A 27,085-nucleotide genomic window follows, 5' to 3' on the forward strand; every position below is an offset into this window, starting at 1 on the left:
TAAGTGTGGAGCCTTTGTCACGCCTGCTGACGGAAAACATGGAACCCATCGCAGGGCAGACAGAGTCCTGGGATCCTTGGCTCCAGGCCCTAGACTCTGGTCACCCCCAAGTGTCTCAGGACAGAGGAGGAGGAGGAGAAGGAAGAAGAAGAGGAGGAGGAAGGGCCAGCATGAGGGGGCCCAGCCCAGAGCTCCTGCCTTCCTCTCCGAGGCCCCTTTCTTTGTGCTTCCTGCCCTGTGTAGCTGAGGGCTGCCGAGGAGGCCTGTGCTGCGCTGGAGTCCTGCCACCTGCAGGAGACTCAGAGGAGAGCCAGAGCCCTGAGCATGCAGAGTGGCCCAGAGAGGGGCCTGCTCTCTCGAGGTGGGACAGCATCCCCTGGGCCCAGATCCCCAGAGCAGAAATCTCGGGAGTGGGGAGCTCCTCCTGCCCTCTGAATGTGCTCACCTCCCAGGCTCCCAGCCAGGCCCTGGCTCGGACCTGGCAGGTGCAGTAAACCACTGTGTCTTTTCTTCTCCCTGTCCCCAGACATGGCTGCCGTTACATGGCTCTTCTCTCTGCCCCTTGCAGCAGACAGAGAGGAGGGGGAGCAGGAGGCACAGGTGGCGCTAGGCATGCAGAGAGTCCTGCAGAGTTTAGGACATGCAGCAGAGAAGCTGGGACAAACGGTGGGCCGGCTGCGGGGCCAGGAGGAGGAGACGTGGCTACAGCAGAGTAGGGGTCAGAGCCCCCAGATCTGGAACCGTCTCAGGAAGGTGAGGCTCGGAGGCTGATGAGGGGACCCATGTACAATGCGCGCATCCTCCTATGTCGTGAGATGTGTTCTTCAGGGTGATGTAATACTCAGGGATGGGGGTGCCCTGAGGAGAAGTGGACGGGCTGGGAGGGGAACAAGAAGAGAGAGAAAAGCTCTATTTTCATTCGGGCATTTCATTTCCTGTGCTCTAGGTGGTTCAGCATCTCTCTGATGAGTTTCAGGAGGTGGTAAGGGAGAGACAGAGCTTTCTCGATCGAGCCCTCGGTCACTTACAGTACCAACGGGAGCTTAGCCGCCTCCACCTCTTGCACACCCAGGTACGGACTCTGGACTCGGCCAAGGAGATCTGCATGTCCAATTTGGTGGGGGCTTCAGCGAGAAGCTCCCAAAGCAGCCACATGGGACAGGTGGGAACCATGCATGGAACCAGGTGCTGACTATTTTGTCCTAGATTGTTGCCTCAGGAGCCCCTGCGTGTTTGGAGAATTACCCTGGAGACAGATTCTATGGAACAGTCACAGCTTCTCTAAGGGACCAGGCTGCTGCCTGCCCACTCTTGATCCCCTTCCTGAAGAGCCTCACTGCAGTGCTAGTGGGAGCTCAAGGTTATGGTCCAGGACCAGAGGATCAGGGGCCAGGAACAGGTAAGGCTGGTCACTGGCCCAGCATTCATTTCTGCTGCCAATGTTGGCCATGTTTTGATAAGTTCTAATGAACCATTAGGGCTTCTGGCACTGTAAGGGTGTGGTCACAGTACCTTCTTCGGGAGGAATATAGAGAAACCCAATGTATTAGTTATATATTGCTGTTACCACAGACTCCCAGAAAATTCTGTGGCTCAAAACCACAAACATTTTTTATTTCACAGTTACTGTGGGTCACGAATCTGGGTGCAGTTTAGCTGGGGGCCAGTGCCTCAGGGTCTCATACAGGCTACATCAAGGTGTTGGGCCAGAGATGCGGTCATCTCAAGGTTCACCTGGGGAATCAATTCCCTGCCACCTGGACTTCACAGGACAGCTCACAACATGGCAGCTGGCCTCCTTCAGAGCAAGCAAGTGGGAAGGGGCAAAAAAAAAAAAAAAAAAAAAAAAAAAAAAAAAAAATGGAAGCCACAGCCTTTCTGTGTCCTGATCTCATTACTTGAGCCATATTCCATTCATTAGAAATGAATCACTAGGTCCAACCCACACTCAACCAGAGGGGATAACACAAGGGCATGGATACACATAGGGGAATCGTGGGGGCCATCTTACAGGCCACCTGTCACTTGTAACACTACATCTGGCTCTTTCTTATTTAGCCCCAATCCTGTGCTCTTACTGCAACAACTACCCCCCGTCTCTGTGCAGATACAGATAAAGTTGACATCGCGTGGACCTCACCAGTCTTTTCTACCCTGAAGAAAGTAGACATCTGGTCCCAAGCCCGCAAGGAGGAAGCTGAACTACAAGCACAACTGCATCACCAACAAGGTAACCTCCTTTCCCGGTAGCCCCTGCTTGGAACTTTCATGGTGCACTGAATGTGTTCGATGGTGTGACCCCAGGGACTGGGAATGTCAGAATCTTGCGTCACCAATTATCCCTTTCCCCTCACCCCCAACCTAAGATTCCTAAGAGATTTTTCTGTATAAGGAATAACAAATAGGAGTCAAAGTTCCACTGTAATACTAATATGGTCAGTTTCAAAAGGGAATTCCTAAAGGCCTTCTATCTTTCCACTAAACACTGAATCTAAATCTTGGGATTTTACCCCATACTGGCCAGCCACATGTTACAAGGAGTTAATGGAAAGTGTGAGACGCAGGGAGATAGGCAGAAGACAAAGAAAAGGAAGACCTTGCACCAAAAAGGGACTCCAGATCACTTTACCAATACCACCCCTTGACATTCGCAGTGAAAAGACAATGGCTGGCCTTGCCCTGAAGAATTAGATCTGTTTCAATCCACTCAGTGCCCAAGTGGAAGAGGATTAAGAGGAGATACCGTATGCCTTTCAGTTGACCACAATGCAAGCCATTAGTCAACGCAGTTCCATAAACATCCTTGAATTTGACCAGGGATCTGCAAACTATGGCCGGCAGGCCAATTCCAGCCAGCTCTCTGTTTTTGTGTGACCCACAAGCTAAAAATAATTTTACATTTGCGAATGATTGGGGTGGGGGAAGTCAAAAGAAGAATAACATGTGTACGGAGGGCTTTGCAATTTGTCGTGCGCTCTCCTCACTCTTTGGATACGTTAGCTCCTTTAATCTCTACACCAACCCAGTAAAGTAGGTACTTTTACTCATTTCATAGAGAGGGAAGCTGAGGCATCCCAATAGGTCCAGTGAGTTGTCAAAACTCAAGGAGTTCAGCTGGAATTCAGTCCCGCAGCCTGTGCTCTTAACCTCCCTACCCATGTGGACAATTATCCAACGCTACAAAGGCACTGCCAAAAGGGGGTGCAGGCGGTATATGGTGGTGAGCTCCCAGGAGGACACATCACTGCGTTTCAGAGAAGGAAGGGAAAGCGCCGTGGGAGAGGGAGGCCACACTTCCAGCACAACGATGGGAACGCTGAATTTGAACCCCAGGTTTGCCTCTTGGCCAGCAATGCCTAAAATACTTATTTTTTGGACCCTTTACAGAAAATGTTTGCTGACCCAGAGCTCAACTAATTAATTAATTCCCCCTCCTTTGGGGGGAAAACTAAGAAGAGTGTGAACAGAGAAGTGGCTTCTCACCCACACTTCAACCTCCATTGTCTTACGATGGTATTGACTTTACGATGTTGAAAGCAATTTTTCATGCATTGTCTTATTTACACCTGGTAACCCAAACTCTAATTCTGTAAGATGGCGAAAGATTATTAACGTACGTTTTATAGATGAAAGAGCTGATGTTCAAAGAAGTTTAGTGTCTTTCCCAGGGTCTTCCAAAACCTGGACCAGAACTCAGGTCTTCTAGCTACTAGCCCAGGATTCTTTGCTATGCCATGCTACCCAAGCTTTTTTCATTGTCTTCTCAAAAATAAAAAGATCATACAAAATGCTTAAATACCCGGGGCCCATTAGAGACAATCTGTGAGGAAGTAAGATTATTTTGTTAATAGAGCTAGCATTTACTGAGTGCTTACTATGTACCAGTCCCAGTTCTGAGTACATTACATTTAGTGCTCCAAACAACCCTATGAAACACGTAGTAGAAAATTGGTTGCCATCCTCTCCAGACCCTCATCTTTTTGTTGTTGTTCTGGGCACCTCTGTTCCTATTGACTGAGGCTCACTTGCTTTTCCATGAAAATGGGCAGGAGGATCCAAGGCACAGTGTACATATCTGGCATGGGTGGATGGACCGATCGATGCAAATACACCTTTTCCTAAGCTGAATTGTGTTGCTGTTGCCCTTACTAAAATCATCACTGTACAGAAAAATCAGTGGAATCGTTACTGTGTTCTCTTTATCTCTGTAGCCCCAGAAAACTGTTTGCAGGATGTCCCGAAACCTCAGATAATGCTGAAGGAAGAGCTTATCGCTGTGCAAGCCACAGACCTTTCTGCCAGGGAGTTTGTGGTTTACCAGTATGGCCTCTCCATCCTGGACCTCCTCACCCCCCAGCTTCAGGTAAATCTGGTTTCCTGCCTGTCTATGGAGCAATCATCATGCAGCCAAGAAGGTCAAGGTGACCAGGAAGGAGGCTTTCAGGTGGTAGATATACCTTAGGATTAAGCAGCTGGAATAGATTACTTAGTAATCTCTCTTTTAAGGGGACTGATAGAAGTCATTTTACCAATCTACAGTCTAATGTCTCAAATGATGGTGAGTAGAATCAATTAAGTACTTTGTACATGCCAGAAAATGTTCTAATAACTTGCGTGAAATAACTCATTCAATCACGAAAACCCTATGCCATACTATTATTTTTTTCTCATGTTTTTGTTCAAGTATAATTAACATACAGTGTTATATTAGTTTCAGGTACACAATGTAGTGATTCAACAATTCTCTACATGACTCAGTGCTCATCATGCTAAGTGTACTCTTAATCCCCTTCACCAATTTTCCCCATCCCCACCACCACCTCCCCTCTGGCAACTACCAGTTTGTTCACTATATTTAAGAATTTGGTTTCTGGGGCGTCTGGGTGGCTCAGTCGGTTAAGCTTCTGACTTCAGGTGATGTCATGATCTCGCAGTTGGATTCAAGCTCAGAGCCTGGAGCCTGCTTCAGATTCTGTGTCTCCCTCTCTCTCTGCCCTCCCCTGCTTGCACTTTGTCTCTCTCTCAAAAATAAATAAACATTAGAAAAGTTTAAAAAAAAGAATTTGGTTTTTTTGTCTCCTCATTGTTCATTGTTTTGTTTCTTAAATTCCACATATGAGTTAAATCATATGGTGTTTGTCTGCCTGACTTACTTCACTTAGCATAATGCTCTCTAGGTCCTTCTATGTTGTCACAGCAAGATTTCATTCTTTTTTATGGCTAAGTAATATTCCATGATATAGATATATAGATATAGATATAGATATAGATATAGATATAGATATAGATATAGATATAAATAGATACAGACATAAATATAGGCATCTATCTATATCTATGTCTATATCTACCACATCTCTTTTATCTAGTCATCTATTGATGGACACTTGGGTTGCTTCAGTATCTTGGCTTATTATAAATAATGTTGCAATAAACATAGGGGTGCGTATATTTTCTCAAATCACTGTTTTCATTTTCTTTGTGTAAAAATCCAGCAGTGGAATTACTGGGTCATATGGTAATTGTATTTTTTTAATGTTTGTTTATTTATTTTGAGAGAGAGCAAGAGAGTGTGTGATCAGGGGAGGGACAGAGAGAGAGGGAGAGGCAGAGAGAATCCCAAGCAGGCACCACACTCAGTGCAGAGCCTGATGCAGAACCCGATCCCACGCCGCTGTGATCATGACCTGAGCTAAAAGCAAAAGTCAGACGCTTAACCAACTGAGCCACACGGGCACCCTGGTAATTGTATTTTTAATTTTTTGAGGAACCTCCATATTGTTTTCCACAGTGGATGCACCTGTTTGCATTCCCACCAGTGGTGCACAAGGATTCTTTTCTCTGTGTCCTTGTCAACATTTGTTATTTATGTTTTTTTTTATTTTAGCCATTCTTACAGGTATGAGGTGGTATCTCATTGTGGTTTTGATTTGCATTTTCTGGAGGATGAATGATGTTGAGCATCTTTTCATGTGCCTCTTTGGCATCTGTATGTCTTCCTTGGAGAAAATGTCTATTCATGTCCTCTACCCATTTTTAATCAGATTGTGTGTGTGTGTGTGTGTGTGTGTGTGTGTGTGTGTGTGTGTGTTTGGTGTTGAGTTGTAATGAGTTCTTTATATATTTTGGATATTAACCCCTTATCAGATATATCATTTGCAAATATCTTGTCCCATTCAGTAGGTTGCCTTTTTGTTTTGTTGATGGCTTCCTTCACTGTGCAAAAGCTTTTTATTTTGGTGTAATCCCAATAGTTTCATTTTACTTTTGTTTCCCTTGCCCTAGGAGACATATGTAGAAAAAGGTTTCTATGGCCAACATCAAGGAAATTACTGCCTATGTTTTCTTCTAGGAGTTTTGTGGTTTCAGGTCTCACATTTCGATCTTTAGCCCATTTTGAGTTTATTTTTGTGTATGGTATAAGAAAGTGGTCCATTTTCATTCTTCAACATAAGTTGTCCAGTTTTCCAAACACCATTTGTTAAAGAAGCTTTTTCCAATTTTATATTCTTACCTCCTTTGTCATAGATTAATTGACCATAAAAGTATGGGTTTATTTCTGGACTCTCTATTCCATTCCATTGATCTATGTGTCTCTTTTTGTGCCAGTACTGTACTGTTTTGATTACTACAGTTTTGTAGTACGCCTTGAAATCTGGAACTGTGATACTTCCAGCAATGTTTTTCTTTTTCAAAATTGCTTTGGCTATTTGAGGTCTCTTGTGGCTCCATAGACATTTTAGGATTATTCATGCTAGCTCTGTGAAAAATACTATTGGCATTTTGATAGGGGTTGCATTAAGTCTGTAGATTGCTTTGGGTAATATGGACATTATAGCAATATTAGTTCTTCTAATCCATAAGCATGGAATATCTTTCCATTTGTTTGTGTCATCTCCAATTTCCTTCATCAGTGTTCTATAGTTATCAGAGTACAGATCTTTCACCTCCTTGGTTAAGTTCATTCCTAAGTATTTTACTGTTTTCAGTGTAATTGTAAATGGGATTGTTTTCTTAATTTCTCTTTACACTACTTCATTATTAGTTATAGAAATGGAACACATTTCTGTATATTAATTTTGTATCCTGTGACTTTACTGAATTCATGCATCAGTTTTAATGGTTTTTTGGTGGAGTGTTTCGGGTTTTCCATATATAGTATCATGTCACCTGCAAATAGTGAAAGTTTTCCTTCTTCCTTGCCAATTGGGATACATTTATTGCTTTTTCTGGTCTGATTGCTGTGGCTAGGATTTTCAGTGCTATGTGGAATAAAAGTGGTGGGAGTGTATATCCTTGTCTTGTTCCTGATCGTAGAGGAAAAGCTCCCAGTTTTTCACCACTGAGTATGCCATTCGCTGTGAGCTTTTTATATACAGCCTTTATTAAGTTGAGGTATGTTTCCTCTAACCTACTTTGTTGAGGATTTTTATCATGAATGGATGTTGTACTTTGCCAAATGCTTTTTCTGCATCTATTGAGATGATCATATGGTTTTTATCCTTTTTTTGTTCATGTGATATATCACGTTGATTGATTTGTGAATATTGAACCACACTTGGCACCCCTGGAATAAATCTCACTTGGTTGTAGTGAGTGATTTTTTTTTTAATGTATTGTTGGATTCAGTTTGATAATATTTTCATGAGGATTTTTGCATCTATGTTCATCAGAGATATTGGCATATAGTTTTTTGGGGGGAAGGGTTGTAGAAATTTTTTCTGATATTGGTATCAGGATAAGGCTGGCCTCATAGAATGAATTTGGAAGTTTTCCTTCCTCTTATATCTTTTGGAATAGTATGAGAATAGGTATTTCCTCTTCTTTAAATGGTAGAATCCATGTGTGAAGCCATCTGGTCTTGGACTTTTGTTTGTTGGAAGTTTGGTTTTTGTTTTTTTTTTTCATTATTACTGATTCAATTTGATTGCTAGTAATCAGTCTGTTAAAATTTTCTATTTTTCCTGTTGAAGTTTTGGAAGGTTATATGTTTTTAGGAATTTATCCATTTCTTCTAGGTTGTCCAATTTGTGGGCATGTAATTTTTCATAATATTCTCTTATAATCATTTGTATTTCTGTGGTGTAGGTTGTTGTTTCTCCTCCTTTATTTATTTGAGTCATTTCTCCCTCCTTCCCTCCCTCTCCATCTCTGTATATTTTTATGAGCCTGGCTAAAGGTTTATCAATTTTATTGATCTTTTCAAAGAACCAGATCCTTGGTTCATTGATCTGTTCTAATTTTTTAGTCTCTGTTTCATTTATTTCTACTCTAACATTTATTATTTCCTTACTTCCACTGGCTTTGGGCTTTGTTTGTTCTTCTTTATAAAGCTCCTTTATTTGTACGGTTAGGTTGTTTGAGATTTTTCTTGGTTCTTGAGTGAGGCCTGTATTTCTATAGTCCTTCCTTTTACAACAGCTTTTGCTGCATTCCAAAGATTTGGGACCATTGTGTTTTCATTTTCATTTGTCTCCGTATTTTTTTAAATTTCTTCTTTTATGTGCTGGTTGACTCATTTATTGTTTAGCAGCATGTTATTTCGCCTCCATATAGTTGTGTTCTTTCTAGATTTTTTCTTGTGATTGACTTCTAGTTTCATACCATCGTGGTCAGAAAATATTCATGCTATGATTTCAGTCTTTTTTAATTTTTTGAGACTTGTTTTGTGGCTTTAACATGTGATCTGTTGGGAAAAATGTTCCATTTGCTCTTGAAAAGAATATTGTGTTGGGATGAAATATTCTGAATGTGTCTGTTAGATCCATCTGGTCCAATGTGTCATGCAAAGCCACTGTATCCTTGTTGATTCTCTGTTTAGGTGATCTATCCATTGATGTGAGTGGGGTAGTAAAGTCCTCTACTACTATTGTATTACTTACTACTGATTTTTTTCCTTTATGTCTGTTAATAGTTGCTTTATGTATTTTGGTGCTTTCATATTGGGTGCATAAATATTTACAGTTGTTATATATCCTTGTTGGATTATTCCTTTTATCATTAGGTAGTATTCTTCTTTGTCTCATGTTTTAGTTTTTGTTTTAACATCTATTGTGTCCAATAGAAGTATTACTACCTTAGTTTTCTTTTTGCTTCCATTTGCATGATAAATGTTTTTCCATACCTTCACTTTCAATCTATGTCTTTAGGTCAAAGTGAGTCTCTTGTAAGCAGCATATAGATGGGTCTTGCTTTTTATCCATTCAGTCACCCCATGTCTTTTGATTGGTGCAGTTGGTCCATTTACATTCAAACTAATTATTGAGGGTATACAAGTAGCTGTGTTCCCTGCCAGAACGTCCAAAGTAATTATTGATAAGTAGGTACTTTTGCCATTTTGTTACTTGTTTCATGATTGTTGTGTAGTTCTTCTCTGTTCCTTTCTTCTCTTACTCTCTTCCTTTGTGCTTTGATGGCTTTCTTTAGTGATGTGCTTAGACTCCTTCCTCTTCATTTTTTGCCTATCTATTATAAGTTTTTGATTTGTGAATACTATTAGGTTGATATATAGCATCCTATGTATATAGAAGTCCATATTACGTTGATGATCACTTAAGTTTGAACCTATTCTAAAGGCACTAACATTTTACCTCCCTCCTTTACATCTTATCTATATGATGCCATACTTTACATCCTTTTACTTTGTGAATACTGTGACTGATTTTTATAGATATAATTGATTTTACTGCTCTTGTGCTTTAACCTCCATACCAGTTTTATAAGTGATTAGCCTATTTTTATTATGTTTGTATTTACCTGTGTCATGTTTTCTTTGCTAATTTTTTTACTCCTGATTGTGGCCTTTTCTTTCCACTCAAAGAATTCCTTTTAATGTTTGTTGTAAGGCTCATTTAGTGGTGATGAACTCCCTTTACTTTTGTCTTTCTGGGAAACTGTTTATCTGTCCTTCTTTATGAATTATAGCATAGCTGGATAGAATATTCTTTGTTGCAGGCTTTTCCTTTTTAGCCCTTTGAATATATCCTGCCACTCCCTTCTGGCCTGCAAAGCTTCTGCTGAAAGATCCACTCATAGCCTTATGGGGTTACCCTTGCTAGGTAATGGTTTTATTTTCTCTTGCTGCTTTTATTTTCTCTTGCTGTTTTCCATCTTAATTAGGATGTGTCTTGGTGTAGACTTCCTTGGACTGATTTCACTGGGGGCTTTCTTTGCCCCCTGGATCTGGATATCTGTGTCCTTTCCCATCTCAGGGACATTTTCAGCTATTATTTCTTCTAATAAGTTTTCTGTCCTCTGCTCTCTGTCTAGTCCTGCATCCTCTGATCTGTTCTTGATTTCTTCTGGTGTATTATTAATTTCAGTTATTGAGTTATTTTTCTATTATTGGTTCTTTTTTTAATTATCTATTTGTTGAAGGTCTCACTGAGATCCTCCACTGTTTTCTCATGTCCAGTAAGTAAGTATCTTTACGACCATTCCTTTGAATTCTCTATCAGGCACATTGCTTATTTTCATTTCATTGGGCTCTTTGCTGTGGTTTTTGTCCTGTTCTTTCATTTGGAATATACTCCTCTGTCTCTTCATTTCGTCTAACTTTGTGTTTTGTTCCTATGTATTAGGAAAGTCAGCTAAGTCTCCTGCTCTTAAAAGTAGGGGCCACATGAAGAAGAGGTCCTCTAGTGCCCTAAAATAAAATGCCCCCTGTTTAGCAGACCAGATGCTTCAGCGGTATCTCCTGTGTATGCGGTGTGCACCCTACTCTTGTGACTGAGATGTGTTTGCCTTCAGTCCATTCAGCTGCAATGACCCACTTTGCCTGTTGTGGACAGGGTTTGGTCCCTGTACTCTTAAGGGGCTAGTCTGGGGCCGCTTTGGGCTTATAGTTGCATCAGACCAGATGCCTGCCCTCAGCTCATTTGCCAAGGCTTTAGTCACACTTAACTGTAGGGTGCGTTCCCTGTGTCGTCCTTGAGAGGCTTTTGTTGGTGAGGCCTGCAGTCAGACCAGGTGTCTGCCCCCCGTCCCTCTGTTAGGGTTGCAGTGACTCTGAACTACAGGGCTCTCTCCTCGTACTGCCCACTGTGAGATTTTTGTTGGTAGGTGGGATTAGCAGTCATTTGAGACGTCTGCTCCCAACCCTTGCTGGGGCTGCAGTTGAACTGGTGTGTGGTTTTCTCCCCGTTTCACTGGGGGTTTCGTTCCCAACCATGTCCCCACCCCTCCTACCGTTTTTGATGTGGCCTCCTCTCTATGACTAACTGTGAAGAGTCTGTTCTACCAGTCTTCATGTCATTTCCTGGGTCAGTTGCATTGATATGGCTATTATCTAAGTGTATCAGTGGGATGAGGTAAGCTTAGGATCCTCCTACTCTGTCATCTTCCCAGGCTCCTATATCTATTTTTTTTTTTTCTCATTTTAAAAATAAGGTGGGAAAATACAAAGTGGTTGAGTTAACTTACCCAACATCACACAACCAAAAGGGTAGAGCCAGGTGAGGACTCAAGCATCATGCTTCACAGCCCCGATGCCTGACTGCCACCCTCGAGTTAGAAAAGTAGTAAGTTAATGCTTATAATTAGCATAAATATCGAACACAGAAATACTCTTTCCACTTTCCTTTAGTGTATACTGAAGCTCCTTATCCTGTTACACTTTAAATTGATGTTCCAATGCATTTACTTCCCATTAATTTGGTTGGTGCTACGGAGCTGAGCTACATGAGAATTTCTTAGCAAGAGGATGGGTTTGGGTTTGGGTTTTATTTGTTTCTTATTCTTTTCAGGCTCCTGAAATCACCCTGCAGATTGCTTCTCATCTGCCTGCCATGGAAGCCTCAGACAATGCCTTCGAAGGCTCCTTCTTCTTTCAGGTGCTGCAAATTCAGCCCCAGAGGCGGGTTTGTAAAATTCCAGGGTCTAAAGAGATAGACAGAAGCAAAAAGAACAAACACTATAAAACATTTTTCTCTCTCGAGTCCTGACATACTTTATCCCTCTTGGTAATAAGTCATTTAGTAAGACATAATAAATGTCACCATGTAAAAGCTTTCTCTTAATTAGTGAAATGAGTATGTCCCGGCTTGTGTCCAGAGAGAGAATCATAATGGCTTTGTGCCTGTTGATGAATCTCTGTCATCAAAGTCGGTGGTTCCAGACTGGTGTTTCCCGTCAGGGTCATGGTTCCAGCCTCTGCAAATCCTGCACAATCAGCATCTTTCCGCAGAAAGGGATCGAAATTGTTCTTGTGCTTGCAGTTCCTCGAATATGTAGGATTGGCAGTGCCTTGGTGGTAGCCCTAAGCCAGTATACACAGACCTGAAACACTGATAACGGTTCATTGGTAAACAGTGATTGTGAGAGGGGGCACTGCTAACCAATGCTAGAGGACTAGGATGCGGTTCACACTTGACCACTCGGTTGTTGGGAAAGTTAATTAAGACCAAAAATAACTCCCACACTGCACCCTCCAGGCATCATTTCACTTGATCCTCAAAGCTATCTATGAAGTAGGCAAGAATTTAATCCCATTTTACTGATGGGGAAACAAACTCGGGATTCACCGACTACTGGAGTACTGTGTGTCCAGCATTTGGCCACGTGCCTTACGTGCATTATCTCATTTACAGCTTACAACAGCCCAACCCTATTGGGCGACTAGTCTTGTGACCTCCATTTTATGAGTTAAGATATTGAGACCCATTGAGGCCAAGTGATTTTCCCAAGCTCACAGTGTTATCAAGAGTTTAAACTCGAGTCCACGTGTATTAGAACACCAAACTCGTTGTTTAACCACTATTCTGAGCTGTCCCCAGAGCTCATTCCAGAACCAGATCTCAAGACTATCTGACTCCAAATTACTTAATGCTTTTTCCAAGCCAACCTATTGCCTGAACAAGGGAGTTATTTCAAGTCAATTAGACAAGAGAGGATATTTGAGAACCTGATTACAATAAAGGCATGAAAGACAAAGTCAGAGAGCCCTGTCAGGCACTGATTCTCAGACTGAGGTCCTTGGACCTCGTGCATCAACCACCTGGGGAGCTGGGTAAAAATGGAGATGCCAAGGTTTTTCCTAAACCAACCAATAGAACCAGACATTCTGGGGTGGGCCCCCAGAATAGTATCACTCCCTTGCGATTCGAACATGATTTATTCCGGGAGTTGAACTAAAGCAATAGTTTTTACCTCATCATCAGTAAATTTCCATTAAGCCTGGGGAGTCTCTGACTTTATGATTCCAGAAGTGAATTTAGACCACATGAAAGTAGGAAAAGAAAGAGGTAGTGGAGATGTTCCCTGAGGTTGATATCTCCGTATTTGGGTATCTCCTCTACTAAGAGCGCTGAAAACATACTGTTTGTTGGGAGAGAGTCTTTGGCATCTGTGGGAAGCTTCATTCTGCTGCTGATCCACTGCCTGGCCCACATCGCTGCCAAGGACTTCCGCCAGGACTCAGACCCTGCCTTTCTGAGGTCATTTTACAAGGTATTTCTAAAATGCACAGGATTCTTTGCTTCTCTCCCAGAATGACGGATTTGTTAAGCTGTGCGACATTTCAAAGCTACTTAGGTCCCATTGTTGGCCTCTGGTTCCTACTGCCTGGCCAGGAGGAAGGTTTTCCTGATCTAATTTCCTGTGGCAGCCTATAACAAAATGCATGTACCACTCTGTAAAAACTCAAAAAGAAGTGGCCTCCCTATGAGAATGGCATCACAGCTTTCTTGGCTATTTCCTTGCCAACACATAAGCCGCACCAGAATTGCAAATGACAATAATAACCCGCGGTAAGGGCAAGTGAAGATGATGGATATCAAACCCCATCTTTCTTTCAGCTATTATTTTGAAGCTGTATAATAGCAATTATCTAGAATGGAACTGATTTGGCCCCCCTCACCTTTTCCTTGACCAGGGCTTGCAGGCTTATTTCAGGGAAGCATTCTCTATGGCGCTGCAAATGTCAGCGGTTTCCTGGGACGGTAAGCTTGACCGAAGCGTGAGTGCTCTTCTGCTGGAAGAGCAGCCCGTCTCTGCGAGAGGAAGAGGTCTTCTCTCGAAACTCATTGAAAGGAAGTGTGAGTCTCACTTGGAGCCAGAGTCATCAGAAGAGGTAACTAACTTCAACTGGTGTAGCACATGTTGGTTGAAGATTGACTTCTTCATGGACTAAAGGCCTCGGTGTCCGACGTGTTCAGATATTTCTGGCCTCCCCTGGTGGTACACTGCCTTGACACCCAGGCCGCTCCTCAAACCACATACCACAATATATTTTTTAATCCTGTGCCCTGCCAGGCGGACAGTAGGTATCTGGCTGTTTGAGTTCGGGGATTGCCAATGTGGCCCCATAGTTACTTAACCCATATCCCACTAACCTATTTATCAATTTGCAGGATTCCATCTTTAAAACTACGGTGACTCAGTGACTAAATTTAGATGCCCAGGTGATAGCTTTTTTACCCAACTTGCAGTGTGCTCTTTTCTATGCAAGCCTGATAATGGTATTCTTAATACTGTGTTATTTAAAGTGCTTTTATGAGAATACCATCATATTTAACTATTAAAAATATCACAAAGTTTAAATCTGGGATCTTGAAATTGTTATCCTTCATGAAAGATCAGTTCACTCTTGAGTTGCATCTTTTTTCACATTATTTATATAAACCTTTAGAAATTCCGAAGAATTTTTATGTATATGTTCTCTCATATATTCTCTCTCAGCCAGCAATCCTGCAGAATAGGGAGCAGACATATTTTTAGTCACATTTTGAATTTAGGGAGAGATTAAGCAATTTGCCCCAAATCATGAAGCTGTTAGTAGTGGCAGATCTGAGATCAGATGCTAGATCTCCTGACTCCTAGTAAATGTTCCATATACACCTATCTATGATCAGATCCCCATTAGTTACCAATCAGAGATTTATTTTGTGCTCGTTGATGGTGATGGTGACAGTGGTCATCCAGACTCCAGAATCAATCACATCCTAGCCCCCAGAGACCCCAGAGAATGCTCAGTTCTCTCTCTGCATTCAGCAGCAGCAGCATCTGACCCATCTGATTACTTCCTTGTCCCCAGTACAATCTTGGCTTGGCTCCAAGGACCCCAGAGTCCTCTGGTTTGCCCCTACCTGTGTGGCTGCTCCTTCTCAGTCTCCTTTGCTCGTCCTGCCTCTTCTCCCTAGGCTGTTCATGTTGGAGGGCCAGGATTTATTCCTGTCCTCTTCTCTTCTCTGTCTATATTTGCTCCCCTTAGGGATCTCAGCCCATCTTCAAGCTTCAAATCCCAACCATATGTCAAGGAATCTCAAATTTTTATCTCCAGCCCCGCCCAACTCACTAACTCAACTCAACTGCTTATGGGCCGTCTCCACTTCCGGGTCTAAGAAACATCTCAAATTCATTATGCCCCCAATCTGTCTTCTGTCCAAACCTCCCCTACTAGAAACCTTCCCGATCGCAGTTGGTGGCAACTGTATTCTTCTGGTTTCTTAGGCCAAAGTCTTCCTTGAAACCTCTCTGTTACAAACACCCTGTAACTAATCCATCAGGAAATCCTGTCACTCTACCTTCAGAGTATATTCATAATAAGACCACATCTCATTGCCTACAGTGCTACCAGCGTGGTGCAAGCCCACGTCATCTCACCTGGATTACTGTAGTACTTACTAACTGGTCCCCCGATTCGGGCCTTGCCTCTCCTCAGTCTACTCTCAGCACATTGGTCAGAGTGATCCTTTTCAAATGAAAATGGATCTGTCTAAAATCCTGCTGTGGCTCCCCATCTCACTTAGAGTCAAAGCCAAGGAAACCAAGTCCCCTTCTCTCTCACGGCCTCACCTGCTACTCTTCCCCTTGGTCACTCACCTCCAAACTACACTTTCCTCCTTGCTGTTCTTTACTCACACCAGGTGCACTGCCCTCTGCCTGCAGCGGCACTGGTTCTCAACCAGGAGCGGTTTTATACCCCACAGGACATTTGGCAACGTCTGGAGACATTTCTGATTATCATGCTCCAGGAAGGGGGCTACTGCAGTTAACTAGTGGAGAGAGGCCAGGGATGCCACTGAACAGCCTACAATACATAGGACAGTCCCCACCACAAAGTATTATCCATCCCCAAATGTCAGTAGTGCTGAGGTTGAGAGACACTGGTCTAAGGAGTTAGAGCATGCCCAACTCCCTCACCTCTTCCAGGACTTTGTTCAAATGTCACCTTCTCAATGAGTCCCGCTCTGACCAGCCCATCTTCATTTGCAACCCTCTTTTCTCCTGTTCATCACTTTCTCCCTACTCGGCTCTAATTTCCTTTCTCCTGTATCACTTCCTAAACCTACTGTGTAATTTACGTACTTAACCTTGTTTAATACATTTCTTCCCCTAATAGAACATAAGCTCCATGAGGGCAGAGATGTTTGTCTGTTTTGTTTCCTGATATAGCCCACATTCCAGGCTTAGAAGTAGGCTTTTAATATATTTACTATATTAATGAAGGGGTTTGTGTAACCCCTGATGCTGTCTACTGAAACATTCCAGTCTCACCAACCTCACCCTGGTAACTCCAGGGCAGGGAATAGCAGACGTTTATTACATACTTGTCACGTGCCAGCTGTTCTGCTGAGAGTTTTACACGCATCTCATCTATGCCCTTATAAGGTAGATGCTACTTTTGTTCCTAACTTACAGGTGAGAAAACTGAGGGTTAGGAGTGGTAAAAACTTGCCCACAACAGAGGTCATTGTGGAGCTGGAATGCTAGTCTTCTGTCAGCCACCATTTAGGGAGAGGTCTTGCTTTTATTTTAAAAGCAGAATTGTATGTACTATGCTCAGATCCAGAGTCTGGCTAAGAATATCCACGAGTACATGGGGCGCCTGGGTGGCGCAGTCGGTCAAGCGTCCGACTTCAGCCAGGTCACAATCTCGTGGTCCGTGAGTTCGAGCCCCGCGTCAGGCTCTGGGCTGATGGCTCGGAGCCTGGAGCCTGTTTCCGATTCTGTGTCTCCCTCTCTCTCTGCCCCTCCCCCGTTCATGCTCTGTCTCTCTCTGTCCCAAAAATATATTAAAAAAAAAAAAAAAAGAATATCCACGAGTACTTAAAGGAAATGGGTGCAAAGGCATTAACTCTCTCCTCCACACTCTCCACAGTATATTAAGAAAAACAAGGATCTTCTCCTCTTCACCAATATGGAACATCTTCTAAAAAGCGTCATTGCTGCTGAAAAACAGATACCAAGAAAACGGAGAGATCAGAGTGAGGAAGAAGATGAGGTGAGATGGCCTTATGATCTACAGCATTAAGACTGCTTTGCTCTACATCTTGAAACACTTCATCATGTGTTTGGAGCCATATTTGTAAGTGAAAAAGTCAGCAGAATGAAGGATTGGAAATTAATGGTGGTATGAAAGGCTACCTGATCAATCACCCTATTTAAGAGTTTTCCCAGTACCGGGAGATGGTGGATCTTAGATCTCAGTTAGAAAGGAGCCAAAAGATTTCACCCTTTGCCTTCAGGTGGGTAAAGCCCTAAAGTGGGAACCGAGACGCAGACTTGCCCTGTTCACCCAGCTGGACGAGAGCAGGAAGTAACTAGAACTGGGTCCATTACCCTCCCATTCAGGGGTTCTCTTGTTATACCTTATGACACCTGCTGCTCTTGTATAAAAGGTGTTTGATCATAAGCATGTAAAATCTTATATCTTTAAAAACCAACAAATATTTTGGTTCCAAATGACCAACACCAATACTTCACTAATACTTCACTAATACAACATTAATATCCATAAGGCATATGGATAATTAGCAAAGAGAAAAGCCCCAAACATCTTCATTTTTTCATGCAGCGTGGTGACCTTATGTGTCAAGATTGAGATCAGAAACTAGCAAGCTGGAAAAATAACTGAACACTGACTCCGGTCCTGGGCCCCAGTCTACTTTATTTAAAGTTATCACCCATGTCTTGGGTAAAAACTACCTTTAAAACTATATTAAAATATAACACAGCTTTTAAAAGTGCATATATCATAAACCCACTCCTCATGAATTGTCCAAAGTGAACATTTCTGTATAAGCAGCATCTACATCAAGAAAGAGAACATCACTAGTTTCTCAGAAGTGTCCCCCATGTCCCTTCCGTCCAGTCATCTGCCCCCCAGGAATTACCACTATCCTGACTTCAGACACCATAAACTGTTTTTTGCTTATTCATGAACGTCACATAAATAGAATCATAAAATATGGATTACTTTTGCTCAACATCATGTTTGTGAGGTTTATCCATATTGTTGCATGTAGCTGTAGTTTGTTGATTCTCTTTGCTATAAGACCCCCATTGTATGGATTTGTCAAAATTTACTCTTTCCGATACTCATGTGCCTGTAGGTATCTTCCAGTTTGGGGTTATTACAAATAGTCTTGTGTACCTTTTGGTGACTATATGTGACTATACTGAGTCAGGTATTACTTAGAACTAGAAATTCTAGGTCTTAGGGTGTGGATATGTTTGACTTTAGTAGAAACTTACAACTGGATGTCCAAAGTGATTGTCTAAATATATACTGCCAGCAGAAGATTATCAGCACTTAGTTTTTTCCATCTTTTTTATTTTATGCATTCTTGCATCCTTCTGGGTATGTGGTATTTTTGTTTTTGTTTTGTTTTTAGAGAGAAAGAGACTGCACAAGCGGGGGAGAGGAACAGAGGGGGAAAGAGAGAGAATCCTAAGCAAGCTCCACACTCAGTATGGAGCCCAGCATGGGGCTAGATCCCATGACCCCAGGATCATGACCTGAGCTGAAATCAAGAGTCAGAGGCTCAAATGACTTAGCCACCCAGGCATGTGGTATATGATTTTAATTTGCATTTTTCCGGTAGCCATTAAAACTGAGCACCATTCCTGTATTTATACATCATTTGAATATCTTCTCTTGAGCAGTGCCTATTCAAGTATTTTGCCCATTTTTCACTGGATTTCCCGTTTAATTTATTTGTAGGAATTCCTTATTCTGCAACTATTTTTCCTCATTCTGTGGATTGCGTCTTTAGAGAAATAACTACATGTTTCTTTTTCTGTTGTATTTTTAGATCTAGAAAGAGAATGGTGATATCATTTCAGTGTGCATGTTTAAAACATGTTAAATATGTAAATATATCTGATAAAGTTATTAAGAGGATTTTTAAAAATACTTATTCATGTGTAAATCACATAATCTTGGGTGGATATATAACATAATAGATGGTAATATCTGGCACAGGTGATAACATGCTGACACTTTCAATGTGACTAAAAAACCATTAGACCACATATCTTATTAAAATGTTCATTATTTAAAAATACTGAACCTCTTTCTAGAAATGTCAATTTGTGTATCTGTATATATAAGGCTGACTAACTTATGTAAAATTGTCTGTTACTGAGTCACACAAAGTAGTCAGGTATATTTGTACAATATCGGGGGATTCGGAATGAGAATTTGGAGATCTGGCGATAAGATACAGGCCATGTGGCCCACACAGAAGTCACTTTGGAGACTCTGGCTGGAACACCTCAGAGAGATGAGGAGTCATCTGAAACTGAAGTTCAAGTGCTAATCAGGAGGGACACAACTGTCCCATGAATTCAATGTAAGCCAGAAAATTCTTTCGCAAACACAAACTTCGTATCAAAAGCCAGCTCGGAAGACAAATCCAATGACAGCAGTTCAGGCTGCTCCTCACATGGATAATTCTCTTTATTGTACTCCCAGATGAGTAGCAAGCGAGGTTTATTTTATGTAACAATTGTTATTGAGTCTTTCAAGCAAAGTGACAAAGGAGCAGGCTAGTCAAGAAAATTTAACAGGGGGCACCTGGGTGGCTCAGTTGGTTAAGTGTCCAACTCTTGATTTCAGCTCAGGCCATGAACTCAGGGTTCATGAGATCGAGTCCCACGTTGAGCTCTGCACTGACAGCACAGAGCCTGCTTGGGATTCTCTCCCTCTCTTTCTGCCCCTCCCCCACTCTCTCCCAAAAATAAATGAACATTTAAAAATGAAAAATAAAAAAGGTTTAACAAATTTTAAAAAAGATTTATAATTAAGGTTTAACAGAGAGTTTTCAGTCCAGCCACAAGGAGAGCATCTCCGAGTCAATTCACTGCACACAGATCTTCAATCTCTGCCGTCTTACACGGACAGTGAGTCCTTATTTCTTTGCTGCTAGCGGCTGGTCACTCAGTCATCTCAAAGACTCATTCAGTTTAAAACATTAGCCATCAGGCAAAGGAAGTACCACATTTGTCAGCCTTAAAACTGTTTCCTTAGTTATTAGCTCAATTAAAAGTATCTACTGCCCTCGTAGCACAGATACCAGTAACATGTAGTTGCCCTAAGATTGGCCTGTGAGGGAACCATTCTCCTGTCTCTTTGATGAACTGGCAATTCATAAACAAAGCCCCCCCCCCTCCGCCTCAAGTCAAAGCATAGTAATTTCATAGGGTTAAAGACTCCTCCAATACTTTGAGAAGGTAAATCTTACTTTGATAATGTAAATAATGGGTGCATATCCTCGAGAACTTTATTTAACTATTTGCATAAGTTACAAAATGCATTTCCCAAAAAAAGCAGAGTGAAGATGAATTAAACCAGACGCATAAGACTATATAAAGTAGTTAGGCCAAGGGTCCAGGGCCTCTGAGACAGGTGACAAGGAAAAAGTCATGCAGGAATTAAAGAGCTTTCCTCTATATTCCTCATTCTTGGCTGAGTGGGGCACAAGCCAAAACATGATCCTCTTAACTTCCTGGCTGACTTCTCGGGCCTTCCATCTGATTCCACTAATACGCTAACAGCTGCCAGCTTTTTGGTAAGCACCCGATTTTTAATGGAAATGCCACAGATTACAAGACGGGGATCATGATCTCTTTTCTGCCGCATTATGTGCACTTACTGCTGTCTCTTTTTAAAAGTTTTCAGTTAGGGGCGCCTGGGTAGCTCAGTCGGTTGGCGTCCGACTTCACCTCAGGTCACGATCTCACACTCCGTGAGTTCAAGCCCCGCGTCGGGCTCTGGGCTGATGGCTCAGAGCCTGGAGCCTGCTTCAGATTCTGTGTCTCCCTCTCTCTCTGCCCCTCCCTCGTTCATGCTCTGTCTCTGTCTCAAAAATAAATAAACGTTAAAAAAAAATTTTTTTTAAATAAAAGTTTTCAGTTATCTTCAAGGTATAATTTGTGTACACACGCATATACACAGACATACACAGTCTATGTCTGTGTGCTGACAGCTCCGAGCCTGGAGCCTGCGTGGGATTCTGTGTCTCCCTCTTTCTGCCCCTCACCTGCTCATGCTCTCACTTGCTCTTTCTCAAAAATAAGTAAACATTAAAAAACAAAACAAAACAACCTCACACACTTCAAGAGACACTTTGTTAACAAAATCCTTGTGTAAAGGTTCTTAAAAACCCATTCTTCCTAAGTATTAGGTTGTTTTACATATAGTAACTATCTTATACAGTTTTCTTTCATTTTCTGGTCAAACTATACATGTGAATAACTCCTACAGAGAAAGTCACTGATTGAAATCTAAAATATCATTATGGAACTAAGAAATAGAAACAAGAAAGACCAGACAGGAGTAAGAATCAAACTGGCACAAGGAAGACTTAAGACAATTGTGGTTTTAAAAAAAGGAAATAAAGATATTAAAGCAATCAGATAGACAAAAAGTAATGATCCAGCATCAGGAGAGTCGGTATCCCTGAAATGGATGGACAAATAAAGTATTAATATTGTAGAAGATTGGTCTAGAAAAATTACATCTTCAGATGAGAAAGGGACACAGTATTCTGGGAAAAACTGATGTAAAATGACTGACAGAGACATGGACATAGATATCTAATATAGAGGAAAAGTTCTCAGACTGGCAGGCAAAGGAAGCCACCGAAAATGTTGATATGAGTGGTGGGGAGTTGGGGAAATCAAACTGGTCTCAGCTTTCTCCACGGTATAGTGCCAAAAACAGTTTCCTGTAAGGTTTATGAAATTTTAAGAGAAAGAAAGCATAACCCAAGATTTTAATATCTCACAACTTGTCCTTCAGGAAAAAAATTAAGAATGCTTTCTGCAGCTTGATAGCAACAATTAATACTGTATAAAATTGTCAAAGTTTTAAAGATGATTCCAACCTCCTGGTATTTTCTTTTTTTTTTTCCCCATTTTTTTCTGTTTTTTTTTTTCTGTTTTTTTTTTTTGTTTGTTTGTTTGTTTTGTCTTTTTTAACTTCGGAGAAAACTTTTGGAAAATAAAATATATTGTGGTAGAAACTTCCATGAATATTTCACTCTCAGTTTCTCCATTTTGCTGAGATAACTAAAATGAAAAATTAAAATAGGTCCTAAAAATTTAGTAACTCCTATAGCATGGTTTTATTAAATTAATTGTGTATCAGTTCTTATATATGTAGGATGACTGGGAAGATGGTCACCATTTGATGTTAATAATGGTAGTTTCTGGCTGGATGGTAGGGATTTTTTTTCTTGGTGAATCTTGTTTTGTTTTTGTGCTTAGCTTGAATTTTTTTATCAAGTTTTTTTATTTTAAATTAGCTTGGATCCTTATAATGAGCAGGTGTCACTGTTATGAAAGTCATAATTAAGTCTATTAAGAGTTTTAGAAATGGATGAAAATTTTTGAAAGACACGCAAGCAAGGGAATTTTGTATCTTAAAGAGTAATCTTAAAACAAGCTCCCAATGGCCTTGTGAAATAGAGCAGTGATGGCAGGTAACAAAATGGAACCAGGAGACTGTATCATGAGGCTCACACTTTGCCAAGTGAAGTTCTATTTGTTTTAATGGCTAATGAAGAAACACAAACTTTCGAAGCTTTCTTGCAAAAAAAACCCCAAAAACAAAAAGAAAAAGAAAAAAAAAATCAAAAACCAAAAACAAAAAACTGAACTAGCAAGTTATTAAAAACATAGTATGTTTATTTAAACCGTTACTTTTCATAATTCATTGAATCTCATCACAGGTCACTATCTTCATTCCATTACCTTACTGAGTACATTCATTAGTGTTACATAAAACTTCACATAAAATTAAGAGTTAAAAGTATAGCTAAGAACACTGTTATGATCTGCACTAGAGGATTTGCCATGACACCACTCTAGTCCCTGAGATGGTTATTTTTTCTGTTTCATGGGCCTCTCAATTTTAGACTCCCTTTTGTTATAGAGAAAATGAAGCCGCTTCTCTGAGCTCTATCCCACGAGTACCCGACCACTGCATTATCGGTTAGTGTTGACCCAGTGGTACCTGTCTACCCGGTAGATAGCAGCAGGCCTCTGACGCTTATGATTTTTATGCAATGCATAAGCATTTCCTAGGAGGCCCATACGGCCATCTGCCATATTCTTTTTGCGGGAGACATGGAACCAAGATTGAAAGGACTGTTTAAAGTTTTCAACCTGAAAAAAAAAAAAAAAAGTATCAAAGTAGGCATGAAGATCTGTAAATTAAGAAGCTAGACTTAAGTACTAAACACAAACCCATGACTCACAAGGTAAGCCTTTACAAAGCAGAGTACCAACGAATAGAAAACACAGATAATAGCCAGTGGGAGGGGTGGTTATAAAGTCCTATCTTTTAAGAAAATTAAATCTTTAATACAACTAAAATACTTAAAAACACATCTTTAAATTTGTGTATATTCTTGGGTTCTCCTCTACCCCACCCTCCCTCTCTGGCTTAACACCGAACTGTCTAATCATGACCTTTTGGGCTAAGGTCTAGATATATCCATTTTCAACATCCCAAATAACCAATACAGATGTTTTACAGATCACACTCCTAAAGTACGTTGCTCTACAAAGTATATAGCTGACTACAGATCTGATCCCTAGGTGGAAGGAAATCTTTCTAAGCATAAGAATAGAATTACGGGCATCTATTTCAATATATGATTTTAAACTTTTACACATATAGAACTATACAATAAACTATAGTTTATAAACTACACAAGCTATAGAAAAATTATTTGCCAGTATATATGAAAAGGGGTTAAAATATTTCTAACCTTTGAAGAGCCTATAATAATACATTAAGACCTCAAATAATTCGTGAGGAGAAGATTTGTATGCTAATAAGTACCCAAAACATTTGGGCACATGGAGATTTGTTTTTTAATGTTACTTCAAGTAACCCTGTCTAGAACAGGTAGCATCTTTAGTAAATTATTTTTAAGTAAGAATAACCAATTTTAGGAAAAATGATACAAGAGACACTTTCATTACATAGAGCTAGTTAGACTACAAATAAACAAAACCTTTAGATGCTACTTTGGCATATATTCCCAACAGGGAAATGTCCGTATGACCCAGTAACTCCATGTCTGAGAATCAAATCTCCACACTAACTTAAAATACAGTTATCTCTACAAGTTATCAACTTTTTTTTGCATCATAAAAATGTGGAAATAATCCAGATGAGTGCCAGTAATTGATTGGTTAAATTACAAGGGAAAAAAATGCCAAGATGTTACTTCAATTGTTCTAATGTTACAACAGAAGTGATTAATTTCAGCAAACGTACAAACAAGTATATACATACAGTGTCAGTCAAGATTCTGTCTAGAGTAATGTTTTTCAAATTGTGGGTTGCAACCATTTTTGAGTCATGAAATCAATTTAGTAGAAAATATTGGGGGCATTATGCTAAGTAAGGGTAAGTATTATTTCTTTAAACCTATTTCCAACATATAAGTATGCTTACCTTTCTGTGGGTTGTGGTTATATATATATATATATATATATATGTATGTAGTATGTATATATAATATATAATATGAATTTATTTATGTTTAATATATATTTAATTTATTAATCTAATATGTATTTAAATTATGTATTTTTTTTTAGAACATCTGTTCTCATGGTGAGATTACAGACCTTTGACCATTTCTTAATATTCCAAATTTTCTACAAGTGGTAGGTTATTTTCTACTAGCAAGAAAGTCTGCTAATTTTAATATTTAATTATGAAGGAATTTGGATTAAAGGAAACTTCTGTTCAAATAATATGGAGAAACAGTCCTATGTAACTCCTGAGGACTCCACCAAGTAAAGAAACTACACCAAGAAGAAAAAAATTTTCCTAGAATGTTAATAACGTGATTTTAATCTTTACGGTTTTGTTTCTGTTTTCCATTTGTTTCTTTTACAGTGAACAAATTCTTTTCAGAATTAGGACAGAAAAAAAAAAAAAGCATTGAGAACTGGACCACACTTCACCTGATAAATACTCTTTGGATTGCTGACTTTAGGAATGATCTGCGGTTCTTTGTTACAACTTTCTTCATCAGAGGAAATGCCAGAGGCGTAGTCTAATGTAGCTCGATTAACAGCACAGCTGACCTGTTGGGAAAGCTCCCATTCGTCCCATCTGCCTTTAAAAGAAGCAATTGTAAATGGATGATTTTTCTCACCATACCTAAGTAGGAAAAGAAAATTTCTTTATTAAGGATTCAAAAATCCAAGTTTTTTTTTCATTTCTAACCTTTTCTACAGACCGCTCAACCAATCTGCAGAAAGTTATTTTAAGAAACAAATTGAAATGGCTTGACAGCAAAGCAAATTGCAAGACACTGTGACCTTCAGCTTCCACGGGGTAGCAATTAGTGAGGGTATTCTGTAAGGGCTAGCTTGGTGAATTTCTCTGACAAAGATAAAAACTAGTCTCTTTTGATTCAACTAATGAACTGAGTTCCAATTCCTCTGCCCCCTTGATATTGCCTGTAACACTTAGGCCTTACAATCTATAGTTGGCAATACAGTGCAGTGATTGAAGTCAAATTTCAAATACAGGAAAACCTTAGTTTGCGAGCATAATTCGTTCCGGAAACACACTTGTAATCCAAAGCACTTGTATAGCAAAGAGAATTTCAAGAACCATTGGCTCAGTTATGATCATGTGACATTAGGCATCACATACTACTCGTATTGCAAGATATCACTCATATCAAGTTAAAATTTATTAGAAATGTTTGCTGGTCTTGGACAACACTCGCAAAACAAGTTACTCGCAATCCAAGGTTTGACTGTACTGTGTAAATTCTCTGTGCTTCCACTGTGTCCACTCCTACTGGAAGTCTGTGCTAAGAAAGTTTGCATCTGAAACCTTAACCAGCCAGTGCCCTCACCACTAATGCAGGGCTTTCGTGGATCATCTCTCACAAAGGTGTACAGAACTGACTCCATAACCCATGATTCCAGGGATCACAGAGCACACCACCTCCAGTGAGATTACTCACCTACAGCACACTTCAAAGGGATCTACCCATATGGTCATCTCCTTTGGAAGTCCCAGGTGAGAAAAATCCACGTTACTTTCAGCACAAGCCCTTTCTAGAATGGGATCTTTATCCTGACTATTATTTATTCTGATACACCTTTAGAAAACAAGGAAAGGGAAACAAACACTTGGTGACAGGCGCCTTAGTAGACGGGAATCATGTGGTGGGCCAACTGCTCTCATACCGCGGACCCCCACCCTGTCCCTCCACGGCTTTCCGAGTAGAACCATCAACATCAGCTACTCACAACATTACATCACTAAGTCACGCAATTGGTTTTGCCGAATGTCCTCTGCCCATCTTTCACGGTAAACACAAGTCAGAGATAGTTTAAACCACCCCACGTAAGGGGGGTTGCACTACAGTTTTCAACGATGTTGAAATTGTATAGTTTTCTCTATGCACTACCACCTGCTGCATTTCTTCCAAGCCCAAGTTCAAATAAATTTGAGGCCGTAAACCTTTTGTTACTCGTAGACTGCCAACAGAATCACTGCCAATGGTTATTGCTTGCTCATTAGTTCCCCTTGTCATCCTATATGCCAGCTCTCACCTGAACGCTTGCCCTTTAGAAGGGCAGTCGGCATGCCAGTGACTTCTGTAGGTTTCAAACAAGATTGTCGTCAGCTTTTCTGCAAAGTCTTCTATTTTCTGTTTACTCAGTTTATCATGTTTTTTCACCAATCTTGTGACAAAGAAAACGGCTGTTGCAATTTCATCTCTCATGATTCAAGAGAAAGGAGGAGGACTGCAACCATTCAAAGGAAGTGAGAATAAATGAACTAGAAACAGGATCAAGCTTACAATCAACA

At 40.6% G+C, this 27,085-nt stretch overlaps 2 protein-coding genes across 2 annotated transcripts; one reads left to right on the top strand and one right to left on the bottom strand.

Moving 5' to 3' along the window:
- Nucleotides 1-185: 185 nt before the first annotated feature.
- LOC122231146 lies at nucleotides 186-25,731 on the top strand. The gene is made up of 9 exons (XM_042958353.1): nucleotides 186-753; nucleotides 947-1,072; nucleotides 1,207-1,399; nucleotides 2,108-2,230; nucleotides 4,212-4,363; nucleotides 11,745-11,831; nucleotides 13,871-14,068; nucleotides 17,099-17,221; nucleotides 25,145-25,731. The coding sequence occupies exons 1-9, from the start codon at nucleotides 436-438 to the stop codon at nucleotides 25,145-25,147; spliced, it is 1,323 nt and encodes a 440-aa protein (XP_042814287.1). The 5' UTR covers nucleotides 186-435; the 3' UTR covers nucleotides 25,148-25,731.
- Nucleotides 23,204-26,999, bottom strand: BTG4 (BTG anti-proliferation factor 4). The gene is made up of 4 exons (XM_007074873.2): nucleotides 26,827-26,999; nucleotides 26,232-26,369; nucleotides 25,213-25,411; nucleotides 23,204-23,391 (listed from the first exon to the last, which is right to left on the bottom strand). The coding sequence occupies exons 1-4, from the start codon at nucleotides 26,997-26,999 to the stop codon at nucleotides 23,212-23,214; spliced, it is 690 nt and encodes a 229-aa protein (XP_007074935.1). The 3' UTR covers nucleotides 23,204-23,211.
- Nucleotides 27,000-27,085: the final 86 nt, after the last annotated feature.

Source organism: Panthera tigris, chromosome D1 (genome assembly GCF_018350195.1).
Source record: "Panthera tigris isolate Pti1 chromosome D1, P.tigris_Pti1_mat1.1, whole genome shotgun sequence".
NCBI classification, from domain to species: Eukaryota; Metazoa; Chordata; class Mammalia; order Carnivora; family Felidae; genus Panthera; species Panthera tigris.